Source organism: Oncorhynchus masou, unplaced genomic scaffold, assembly GCF_036934945.1.
Source record: "Oncorhynchus masou masou isolate Uvic2021 unplaced genomic scaffold, UVic_Omas_1.1 unplaced_scaffold_690, whole genome shotgun sequence".
NCBI lineage: Eukaryota > Metazoa > Chordata > Actinopteri > Salmoniformes > Salmonidae > Oncorhynchus > Oncorhynchus masou.
The window spans coordinates 43,286-55,972 of NW_027013354.1; the positions used below are offsets into that span (position 1 = coordinate 43,286).

Consider the following 12,687-nt stretch of genomic DNA (forward strand, 5'->3'; position numbering starts at 1 on the left):
ATGCTGAAGTAGTTTCCTGGTGTAACGTGTAAATGTGTCCCCTGCCAGGTCCTGGTCGTGCCATGCTCAGGCCATGCTGAAGTAGTTTCCTGGTGTAACGTGTAAATGTGTCCCCCTGCCAGGTCCTGGTCGTGCCATGCTCAGGCCATGCTGAAGCAGTTTCCTGGTGTAACGTGTAAATGTGTCCCCCTGCTAGGTCCTGGTCGTGCCATGCTCAGGCCATGCTGAAGTAGTTTCCTGGTGTAACGTGTAAATGTGTCCCCCTGCTAGGTCCTGGTCGTGCCATGCTCAGGCCACGCTGAAGTAGTTTCCTGGTGTAACGTGTAAATGTGTCCCCCTGCTAGGTCCTGGTCGTGCCATGCTCAGGCCATGCTGAAGTAGTTTCCTGGTGTAACGTGTAAATGTGTCCCCCTGCCAGGTCCTGGTCGTGCCATGCTCAGGCCATGCTGAAGTAGTTTCCTGGTGTAACGTGTAAATGTGTCCCCCTGCCAGGTCCTGGTCGTGCCATGCTCAGGCCATGCTGAAGCAGTTTCCTGGTGTAACGTGTAAATGTGTCCCCTGCCAGGTCCTGGTCGTGCCATGCTCAGGCCATGCTGAAGTAGTTTCCTGGTGTAACGTGTAAATGTGTCCCCCTGCCAGGTCCTGGTCGTGCCATGCTCAGGCCATGCTGAAGTAGTTTCCTGGTGTAACGTGTTAATGTGTCCCCCTGCCAGGTCCTGGTCGTGCCATGCTCAGGCCATGCTGAAGCAGTTTCCTGGTGTAACGTGTAAATGTGTCCCCCTGCTAGGTCCTGGTCGTGCCATGCTCAGGCCATGCTGAAGCAGTTTCCTGGTGTAACGTGTAAATGTGTCCCCCTGCCAGGTCCTGGTCGTGCCATGCTCAGGCCATGCTGAAGTAGTTTCCTGGTGTAACGTGTAAATGTGTCCCCCTGCCAGGTCCTGGTCGTGCCATGCTCAGGCCATGCTGAAGTAGTTTCCTGGTGTAACGTGTAAATGTGTACCCCTGCCAGGTCCTGGTCGTGCCATGCTCAGGCCATGCTGAAGTAGTTTCCTGGTGTAACGTGTAAATGTGTCCCCCTGCCAGGTCCTGGTCGTGCCATGCTCAGGCCATGCTGAAGCAGTTTCCTGGTGTAACGTGTAAATGTGTCCCCCTGCCAGGTCCTGGTCGTGCCATGCTCAGGCCATGCTGAAGCAGTTTCCTGGTGTAACGTGTAAATGTGTCCCCCTGCCAGGTCCTGGTCGTGCCATGCTCAGGCCATGCTGAAGTAGTTTCCTGGTGTAACGTGTAAATGTGTCCCCCTGCCAGGTCCTGGTCGTGCCATGCTCAGGCCATGCTGAAGTAGTTTCCTGGTGTAACGTGTAAATGTGTCCCCCTGCCAGGTCCTGGTCGTGCCATGCTCAGGCCATGCTGAAGTAGTTTCCTGGTGTAACGTGTTAATGTGTCCCCCTGCCAGGTCCTGGTCGTGCCATGCTGAAGCAGTTTCCTGGTGTAACGTGTTAATGTGTCCCCCTGCCAGGTCCTGGTCGTGCCATGCTCAGGCCATGCTGAAGTAGTTTCCTGGTGTAACGTGTAAATGTGTCCCCCTGCCAGGTCCTGGTCGTGCCATGCTCAGGCCATGCTGAAGATCATCAACTATAAGGACGACGAGAAGTCGTTCAGCCGCAGAATCAGCCACCTCTTCTTCCACAAGGAGAACGACTGGGGCTTCTCTAACTTCATGTCCTGGAGCGTGAGTACCACACACACACACACACACACCGGGACACACACACACACACACACCGGGACACACACACACACACACCGGGACACACACACACACACACACCGGGATACACGCACACACCGGGACACACACACACACACACACACCGGGATACACACACACACACACCGGGATACACACACCGGGATACACACACACACACACACACACACAAACACCGGGACACACACACACACACACACACACACACCGGGATACACACACACACACACACCGGGATACACACACACACACACCGGGATACACACACACACACACCGGGATACACACACACACACATACACACACACACACACACACACCGGGATACACACACACACACACACACACACACCGGGATATACACACACACACACACACCGGGATACACACACCGGGATACACACACACACACACACACACACACAAACACCGGGACACACACACACACACACACACACACACACACACGGGAGACACACACACACACACACCGGGATACACACACACACACACACCGGGATACACACACACACACACACACCGGGATACACACACACACACACACACCGGGATACACACACACACACACACACCGGGATACACACACACACACACACACACACACACCGGGATATACACACACACACACCGGGATACACACACACATACACACATATATACGTACAGACACAGACAACATGATTGACCTCCGCTGTGTGTATAGACGTACAGACAACATGATTGACCTCCGCTGTGTGTATAGACACAGACAACATCATTGACCTCCGCTGTGTGTATAGACGTACAGACAACATGATTGACCTTCACTGTGTATATAGACGTACAGAAAACATGATTGACCTCCGCTGTGTGTATAGACGTACAGACAACATCATTGACCTCCGCTGTGTGTATAGACGTACAGACAACATGATTGACCTCCGCTGTGTGTATAGACGTACAGACAACATGATTGACCTCCGCTGTGTGTATAGACACAGACAACATGATTGACCTCCGCTGTGTATATAGACGTACAGACGACATCATTGACCTCCGCTGTGTGTATAGACACAGACAACATGATTGACCTCCGCTGTGTGTATAGACACAGACAACATGATTGACCTCCGCTGTGTGTATAGACACAGACAACATGACTGACCTCCGCTGTGTGTATAGACACAGACAACATGATTGACCTCCGCTGTGTGTATAGACACAGACAACATGATTGACCTCCGCTGTGTGTATAGACACAGACAACATGAATGACCTCCGTTCTGTGTATAGACGTACAGACAACATGATTGACCTCCGCTGTGTGTACAGACACAGACAACATAATGACCTCCGCTGTGTGTATAGACACAGACAACATGATTGACCTCCGCTGTGTGTATAGACACAGACAACATGATTGACCTCCGCTGTGTGTATAGACGTACAGACAACATGATTGACCTCCGCTGTGTGTACAGACACAGACAACATAATGACCTCCGCTGTGTGTATAGACACAGACAACATGATTGGCCTCCGCTGTGTGTATAGACGTACAGACAACATGATTGACCTCCGCTGTGTGTATAGACACAGACAACATGATTGACCTCCGCTGTGTGTACAGACACAGACAACATAATGACCTCCGCTGTGTGTATAGACACAGACAACATCATTGACCTCCGCTGTGTGTATAGACGTACAGACAACATGATTGACCTCCGCTGTGTGTATAGACGTACAGACAACATGATTGACCTCCGCTGTGTTTATAGACGTACAGACAACATGATTGACCTCCGCTGTGTGTATAGACACAGACAACATGATTGACCTCCGCTGTGTGTGTAGACACAGACAACATGATTGACCTCCGCTGTGTGTACAGACACAGACAACATCATTGACCTCCGCTGTGTTTATAGACGTACAGACAACATGATTGACCTCCGCTGTGTGTATAGACACAGACAACATGATTGACCTCCGCTGTGTGTGTAGACACAGACAACATGATTGACCTCCGCTGTGTGTATAGACACAGACAACATCATTGACCTCCGCTGTGTGTATAGACACAGACAACATCATTGACCTCCGCTGTGTGTATAGACGTACAGACAACATGATATACCTCCGCTGTGTGTATAGACGTACAGACAACATGATTGATCTCCGCTGTGTGTGTAGACACAGACAACATGATTGACCTCCGCTGTGTGTGTAGACACAGACAACATAATTGACCTCCGCTGTGTGTATAGACACAGACAACATCATTGACCTCCGCTGTGAGTATAGACGTACAGACAACATGATTGACCTCCGCTGTGTGTATAGACACAGACAACATCATTGACCTCCGCTGTGAGTATAGACGTACAGACAACATGATTGACCTCCGCTGTGTGTATAGACACAGACAACATGATTGACCTCCGCTGTGTGTATAGACGTACAGACAACATGGTTGATCTCCGCTGTGTGTATAGACACAGACAACATCATTGACCTCCGCTGTGTGTATAGACGTACAGACAACATGATTGACCTCCACTGTGTATATAGACGTACAGACAACATGATTGACCTCCGCTGTGTGTATAGACGTACAGACAACATCATTGACCTCCGCTGTGTGTATAGACGTACAGACAACATGATTGACCTCCGCTGTGTGTATAGACACAGACAACATGATTGACCTCCGCTGTGTGTATAGACACAGACAACATGATTGACCTCCGCTGTGTATATAGACGTACAGACAACATCATTGACCTCCGCTGTGTGTATAGACACAGACAACATGATTGACCTCCGCTGTGTGTATAGACGTACAGACAACATGGTTGACCTCCGCTGTGTGTATAGACACAGACAACATAATGTTCTCCGCTGTGTGTATATACACAGACAACATCATTGACCTCCGCTGTGTGTATAGACACAGACAACATAATGACCTCCGCTGTGTGTATAGACACAGACAACATGATTGACCTCCGCTGTGTGTATATAGACGTACAGACAACATGATTGACCTCCGCTGTGTGTATAGACGTACAGACAACATGATTGACCTCCGCTGTGTGTATAGACACAGACAACATAATGACCTCCGCTGTGTGTATAGACACAGACAACATGATTGACCTCCGCTGTGTGTATAGACACAGACAACATGATTGACCTCCGCTGTGTGTATAGACGTACAGACAACATGATTGACCTCCGCTGTGTGTATAGACGTACAGACAACATGATTGACCTCCGCTGTGTGTATAGACGTACAGACAACATGGTTGAACTCCGCTGTGTGTATAGACACAGACAACATGATTGACCTCCGCTGTGTGTATAGACGTACAGACAACATGATTGACCTCCGCTGTGTGTATAGACGTACAGACAACATGATTGACCTCCGCTGTGTGTATATAGACGTACAGACAACATGATTGACCTCCGCTGTGTGTATAGACGTACAGACAACATGATTGACCTCCGCTGTGTGTATAGACGTACAGACAACATGATTGACCTCCGCTGTGTGTATATAGACGTACAGACAACATGATTGACCTCCGCTGTGTGTATAGACGTACAGACAACATAATGACCTCCGCTGTGTGTATAGACACAGACAACATGATTGACCTCCGCTGTGTGTATAGACAGACAACATGATTGACCTCCGCTGTGTGTATAGACAGACAACATGATGACCTCCGCTGTGTGTATAGACAACATAATGACCTCCGCTGTGTGTATAGACACAGACAACATGATTGACCCCCGCTGTGTGTATAGACAGACAACATATTGACCTCCGCTGTGTGTATAGACACAGACAACATAATGACCTCCGCTGTGTGTATAGACACAGACAACATGATTGACCCCCGCTGTGTGTATAGACAGACAACATATTGACCTCCGCTGTGTGTATAGACACAGACAACATAATGACCTCCGCTGTGTGTATAGACAACATGATTGACCTCCGCTGTGTTTTCAGGATGTGACTGATCCAGAGAGAGGCTTTGTGGAGGATGATCAAGTCTCCTTTGAAGTCTACGTGCAGGCAGACGCTCCTCACGGAGTGGCGTGAGTCTTGGTTCCTCACTTCTCTCCTTCCCTCTTCTCTCTCTCCTTCTCTCTCTCTCCTTCCCGCTATCTCTCTCTCCTTCTCTCTCTCTCCTTCCCGCTATCTCTCTCTCTCTCCTTCTCTCTCTCTCCTTCCTGCTCTCTCTCTCTCCTTCTCTCTCTCACCTTCCTGCTATCTCTCTCTCCTTCTCTCTCTCACCTTCCTGCTATCTCTCTCTCCTTCTCTCTCTCCTTCTTTCTCTCTCCTTCCTGCTATCTCGCTCTCCTTCTCTCTCTCCTTCTAACTTCTCTCCTTCCCTCTTCTATCTCTCCTTTCCTCTTTCCCGCTATCTCTCTCTCTGGAGATACCCACCCCTGGGTTAGAGCAGGGCTGTCCAACCCTCTTCCTGGTTACCCACCCCTGGTTTAGAGCAGGGCAGTCCAACCCTCTTCCTGGAGTTACCCACCCCTGGTTTAGAGCAGGGCAGTCCAACCCTCTTCCTGGAGTTACCCACCCCTGGGTTAGAGCAGGGCTGTCCAACCCTCTTCCTGGAGTTACCCACCCCTGGGTTAGAGCAGGGCTGTCCAACCCTCTTCCTGGTGTTACCCACCCCTGGGTTAGAGCAGGGCTGTCCAACCCTCTTCCTGGAGTTACCCACCTCTGGGTTAGAGCAGGGCTGTCCAACCCTCTTCCTGGAGTTACCCACCCCTGGGTTAGAGCAGGGCTGTCCAACCCTCTTCCTGGAGTTACCCACCCCTGGGTTAGAGCAGGGCTGTCCAACCCTCTTCCTGGAGTTACCCACCCCTGGGTTAGAGCAGGGCTGTCCAACCCTCTTCCTGGAGTTACCCACCTCTGGGTTAGAGCAGGGCTGTCCAACCCTCTTCCTGGAGTTACCCACTTCTGGGTTAGAGCAGGGCAGTCCAACCCTCTTCCTGGAGTTACCCACCCCTGGGTTTGGTGTGTAGTTGGGTTAACCCCTTGCTGTCCTGTGTGTGTAGTTGGGTTAACCCCTTGCTCTCCTGTGTGTGTGTGTGTGTGTAGTTGGGTTAACCCCTTGCTCTCCTGTGTGTGTGTGTGTGTAGTTGGGTTAACCCCTTGCTCTCCTGTGTGTGTGTGTGTAGTTGGGTTAACCCCTTGCTCTCCTTTGTGTGTGTGTAGTTGGGTTAACCCCTTGCTCTCCTGTGTGTGTGTAGTTGGGTTAACCCCTTGCTCTCCTGTGTGTGTGTGTAGTTGGGTTAACCCCTTGCTCTCCTTTGTGTGTGTGTGTAGTTGGGTTAACCCCTTGCTCTCCTGTGTGTGTGTGTAGTTGGGTTAACCCCTTGCTCTCCTGTGTGTGTGTGTAGTTGGGTTAACCCCTTGCTCTCCTGTGTGTGTGTAGTTGGGTTAACCCCTTGCTCTCCTGTGTGTGTGTAGTTGGGTTAACCCCTTGCTCTCCTGTGTGTGTGTAGTTGGGTTAACCCCTTGCTCTCCTGTGTGTGTGTGTGTAGTTGGGTTAACCCCTTGCTCTCCTGTGTGTGTGTGTGTGTGTAGTTGGGTTAACCCCTTGCTCTCCTGTGTGTAGTTGGGTTAACCCCTTGCTCTCCTGTGTGTGTGTGTGTGTGTGTGTGTGTGTAGTTGGGTTAACCCCTTGCTCTCCTGTGTGTGTGTGTGTGTAGTTGGGTTAACCCCTTGCTCTCCTGTGTGTGTGCAGGTGGGACTCCAAGAAACACACCGGCTACGTGGGTCTGAAGAACCAGGGAGCGACATGTTATATGAACAGCCTCCTACAGACCCTGTTCTTCACCAACCAGCTGCGGAGGGTCAGTGAGACGACTAACTACCACTCTGTCATACTACGCTCAAGTGTGTTTACCACCCCTCTCCTCTGTGCCTACCAGGCGGTGTATATGATGTCTATACAGGGAGACGACTCTTGAGAGAGAGTGTTTGTGTCTCACCCCCTCTCTCCCTCTCTACCAGGCGGTGTTCATGTTGCCTACAGAGAGTGGTTGTGTGTCAACCCCCCCCCCCCCCTCTCTCTCTCATGTACCAGGCGGTGTACATGATGCCTACAGAGAGAGAGTGTTAGTGAGTCTAACCCCCTTCTCTCTCTCTCTCTCTCCTGTACCAGGCGGTGTACATGATGCCTACAGAGGGAGACGACTCGTCTAAGAGCGTTCCGCTGGCTCTACAGAGGGTTTTCTATGAGCTGCAACACAGCGACAAGCCCGTCGGCACCAAGAAACTCACCAAGTCCTTTGGGTAGGCGCCAGGACCCCTCAGCTGGCAACGCTGCAGGACAAAAGAGATGACCGATCGATTGATCGATTAATGAGACTGGAAGGGACTAACTGATTTTTGTCTGAGAAACAGCTGTTTTCATTTTCCGTTGCTAAATGTTTTGCTACGGTTGGGCTCTGAGTAGTGACGACAGTGAAGGACCCTGGTAATACGTCACATTGTCCTGATTGAGTGATGCTTTGCATCGTGGTCTGTTATGGGTCAGTGATTAAACATGGTGACATTGTGACAGTAGTTGACTGTGAATGTGTTTAACATGGTTACATTGTGACAGTGGTTGACTGTGAATGTGTTTATAACATGGTTACATTGTGACAGTAGTTGACTGTGAATGTGTTTAACATGGTTACATTGTGACAGTAGTTGACTATGAATGTGTTTAACATGGTGACAGTAGTTGACTGTGAATGTGTTGTTTATAACAGGGTTACATTGTGACAGTAGTTGACTGTGAATGTGTTTAACATGGTTACATTGTGACAGTGGTTGACTGTGAATGTGTTTATAACATGGTTACATTGTGACAGTAGTTGACTGTGAATGTGTTTAACATGGTGACAGTAGTTGACTGTGAATGTGTTGTTTATAACATGGTTACATTGTGACAGTAGTTGACTGTGAATGTGTTTAACATGGTTACATTGTGACAGTAGTTGACTGTGAATGTGTTTAACACGGTTACATTGTGACAGTGGTTGACTGTGAATGTGTTTATAACATGGTTACATTGTGACAGTAGTTGACTGTGAATGTGTTTAACATGGTTACATTGTGACAGTAGTTGACTTTGAATGTGTTTAACACGGTTACATTGTGACAGTAGTTGACTTTGAATGTGTTTAACACGGTTACATTGTGACAGTAGTTGACTTTGAATGTGTTTAACATGGTTACATTGTGACAGTAGTTGACTGTGAATGTGTTTAACATGGTTACATTGTGACAGTAGTTGACTGTGAATGTGTTTAACATGGTTACATTGTGACAGTAGTTGACTGTGAATGTGTTTAACATGGTTACATTGTGACAGTAGTTGACTGTGAATGTGTTGTTTATAACATGGTTACATTGTGACAGTAGTTGACTGTGAATGTGTTGTTTATAACATGGTTACATTGTGACAGTAGTTGACTGTGAATGTGTTTATAACATGGTTACATTGTGACAGTGGTTGACTGTGAATGTGTTTATAACATGGTTACATTGTGACAGTGGTTGACTGTGAATGTGTTTAACAGGGTTACATTGTGACAGTAGTTGACTGTGAATGTGTTTAACATGGTTACATTGTGACAGTAGTTGACTGTGAATGTGTTGTGTTTAACATGGTGACATTGTGACAGTAGTTGACTGTGAATGTGTTGTTTATAACATGGTTACATTGTGACAGTAGTTGACTGTGAATGTGTTTAACATGGTTACATTGTGACAGTAGTTGACTGTGAATGTGTTGTGTTTAACATGGTGACATTGTGACAGTAGTTGACTGTGAATGTGTTGTGTTTAACATGGTTACATTGTGACAGTAGTTGACTGTGAATGTGTTTAACATGGTTACATTGTGACAGTAGTTGACTGTGAATGTGTTTAACATGGTTACATTGACAGTAGTTGACTGTGAATGTGTTTAACATGGTTACATTGTGACAGTAGTTGACTGTGAATGTGTTGTTTATAACATGGTTACATTGTGACAGTAGTTGACTGTGAATGTGTTTAACATGGTTACATTGTGACAGTAGTTGACTGTGAATGTGTTTAACATGGTTACATTGTGACAGTAGTTGACTGTGAATGTGTTTAACATGGTTACATTGTGACAGTAGTTGACTGTGAATGTGTTTAACATGGTTACATTGTGACAGTAGTTGACTGTGAATGTGTTTAACATGGTTACATTGTGACAGTGGTTGACTGTGAATGTGTTTATAACATGGTTACATTGTGACAGTGGTTGACTGTGAATGTGTTTAACATGGTTACATTGTGACAGTGGTTGACTGTGAATGTGTTTAACATGGTTACATTGTGACAGTAGTTGACTGTGAATGTGTTTATAACATGGTTACATTGTGACAGTAGTTGACTGTGAATGTGTTTAACATGGTGACAGTAGTTGACTTTGAATGTGTTTAACATGGTTACATTGTGACAGTAGTTGCCTGTGAATGTGTTTAACATGGTTACATTGTGACAGTAGTTGACTGTGAATGTGTTTAACATGGTTACATTGTGACAGTAGTTGACTGTGAATGTGTTGTTTATAACATGGTTACATTGTGACAGTAGTTGACTGTGAATGTGTTGTTTATAACATGGTTACATTGTGACAGTAGTTGACTGTGAATGTGTTTATAACATGGTTACATTGTGACAGTGGTTGACTGTGAATGTGTTTATAACATGGTTACATTGTGACAGTGGTTGACTGTGAATGTGTTTAACAGGGTTACATTGTGACAGTAGTTGACTGTGAATGTGTTTAACATGGTTACATTGTGACAGTAGTTGACTGTGAATGTGTTTAACATGGTTACATTGTGACAGTGGTTGACTGTGAATGTGTTTAACATGGTTACATTGTGACAGTAGTTGACTGTGAATGTGTTTATAACATGGTTACATTGTGACAGTAGTTGACTGTGAATGTGTTTAACATGGTGACAGTAGTTGACTTTGAATGTGTTTAACATGGTTACATTGTGACAGTAGTTGCCTGTGAATGTGTTTAACATGGTTACATTGTGACAGTAGTTGACTGTGAATGTGTTTAACATGGTTACATTGTGACAGTAGTTGACTGTGAATGTGTTGTTTATAACATGGTTACATTGTGACAGTAGTTGACTGTGAATGTGTTGTTTATAACATGGTTACATTGTGACAGTGGTTGACTGTGAATGTGTTTATAACATGGTTACATTGTGACAGTGGTTGACTGTGAATGTGTTTAACAGGGTTACATTGTGACAGTAGTTGACTGTGAATGTGTTTAACATGGTTACATTGTGACAGTAGTTGACTGTGAATGTGTTGTGTTTAACATGGTGACATTGTGACAGTAGTTGACTGTGAATGTGTTGTTTATAACATGGTTACATTGTGACAGTAGTTGACTGTGAATGTGTTTAACATGGTTACATTGTGACAGTAGTTGACTGTGAATGTGTTGTGTTTAACATGGTGACATTGTGACAGTAGTTGACTGTGAATGTGTTGTTTATAACATGGTTACATTGTGACAGTAGTTGACTGTGAATGTGTTTAACATGGTTACATTGTGACAGTAGTTGACTGTGAATGTGTTATTTATAACATGGTTACATTGTGACAGTAGTTGACTGTGAATGTGTTGTTTATAACATGGTTACATTGTGACAGTAGTTGACTGTGAATGTGTTTAACATGGTTACATTGTGACAGTAGTTGACTGTGAATGTGTTTAACATGGTGACATTGTGACAGTAGTTGACTGTGAATGTGTTGTGTTTAACATGGTGACATTGTGACAGTAGTTGACTGTGAATGTGTTTATAACATGGTTACATTGTGACAGTAGTTGACTGTGAATGTGTTTAACATGGTTACATTGTGACAGTAGTTGACTGTGAATGTGTTTAACATGGTTACATTGACAGTAGTTGACTGTGAATGTGTTTAACATGGTTACATTGTGACAGTAGTTGACTGTGAATGTGTTGTTTATAACATGGTTACATTGTGACAGTAGTTGACTGTGAATGTGTTTAACATGGTTACATTGTGACAGTAGTTGACTGTGAATGTGTTTAACATGGTTACATTGTGACAGTAGTTGACTGTGAATGTGTTTAACATGGTTACATTGTGACAGTAGTTGACTGTGAATGTGTTTAACATGGTTACATTGTGACAGTAGTTGACTGTGAATGTGTTTAACATGGTTACATTGTGACAGTGGTTGACTGTGAATGTGTTTATAACATGGTTACATTGTGACAGTGGTTGACTGTGAATGTGTTTAACATGGTTACATTGTGACAGTGGTTGACTGTGAATGTGTTTAACATGGTTACATTGTGACAGTAGTTGACTGTGAATGTGTTTATAACATGGTTACATTGTGACAGTAGTTGACTGTGAATGTGTTTAACATGGTGACAGTAGTTGACTGTGAATGTGTTGTTTATAACATGGTTACATTGTGACAGTGGTTGACTGTGAATGTTTTTAACATGGTTACATTGTGACAGTGGTTGACTGTGAATGTGTTTAACATGGTTACATTGTGACAGTAGTTGACTGGATGTGTTGTTTGTAACATGGTTACATTGTGACAGTAGTTGACTGTGAATGTGTTTAACACGGTTACATTGTGACAGTAGTTGACTGTGAATGTGTTTAACATGGTTACATTGTGACAGTAGTTGACTTTGAATGTGTTTAACATGGTTACATTGTGACAGTAGTTGACTGTGAATGTGTTTAACATGGTTACATTGTGACAGTAGTTGACTGTGAATGTGTTTAACATGGTTTCATTGTGACAGTAGTTGACTGTGAA

At 45.6% G+C, this 12,687-nt stretch overlaps 1 protein-coding gene across 2 annotated transcripts in view; it reads left to right on the forward strand.

Annotated features, from left to right (window-relative positions):
* LOC135536968 (ubiquitin carboxyl-terminal hydrolase 7) overlaps positions 1-12,687 on the forward strand; it is an 87,128-nt gene that overhangs the window by 17,404 nt on the left and 57,037 nt on the right. For both annotated transcript variants that reach the window (XM_064963186.1, XM_064963185.1), the window contains exons 4-7: positions 1,591-1,729; positions 5,796-5,884; positions 7,555-7,663; positions 7,975-8,105. In XM_064963186.1, the coding sequence (XP_064819258.1) occupies positions 1,591-1,729; positions 5,796-5,884; positions 7,555-7,663; positions 7,975-8,105 (468 nt within the window). The remainder of the gene's footprint in view (positions 1-1,590; positions 1,730-5,795; positions 5,885-7,554; positions 7,664-7,974; positions 8,106-12,687) is intronic.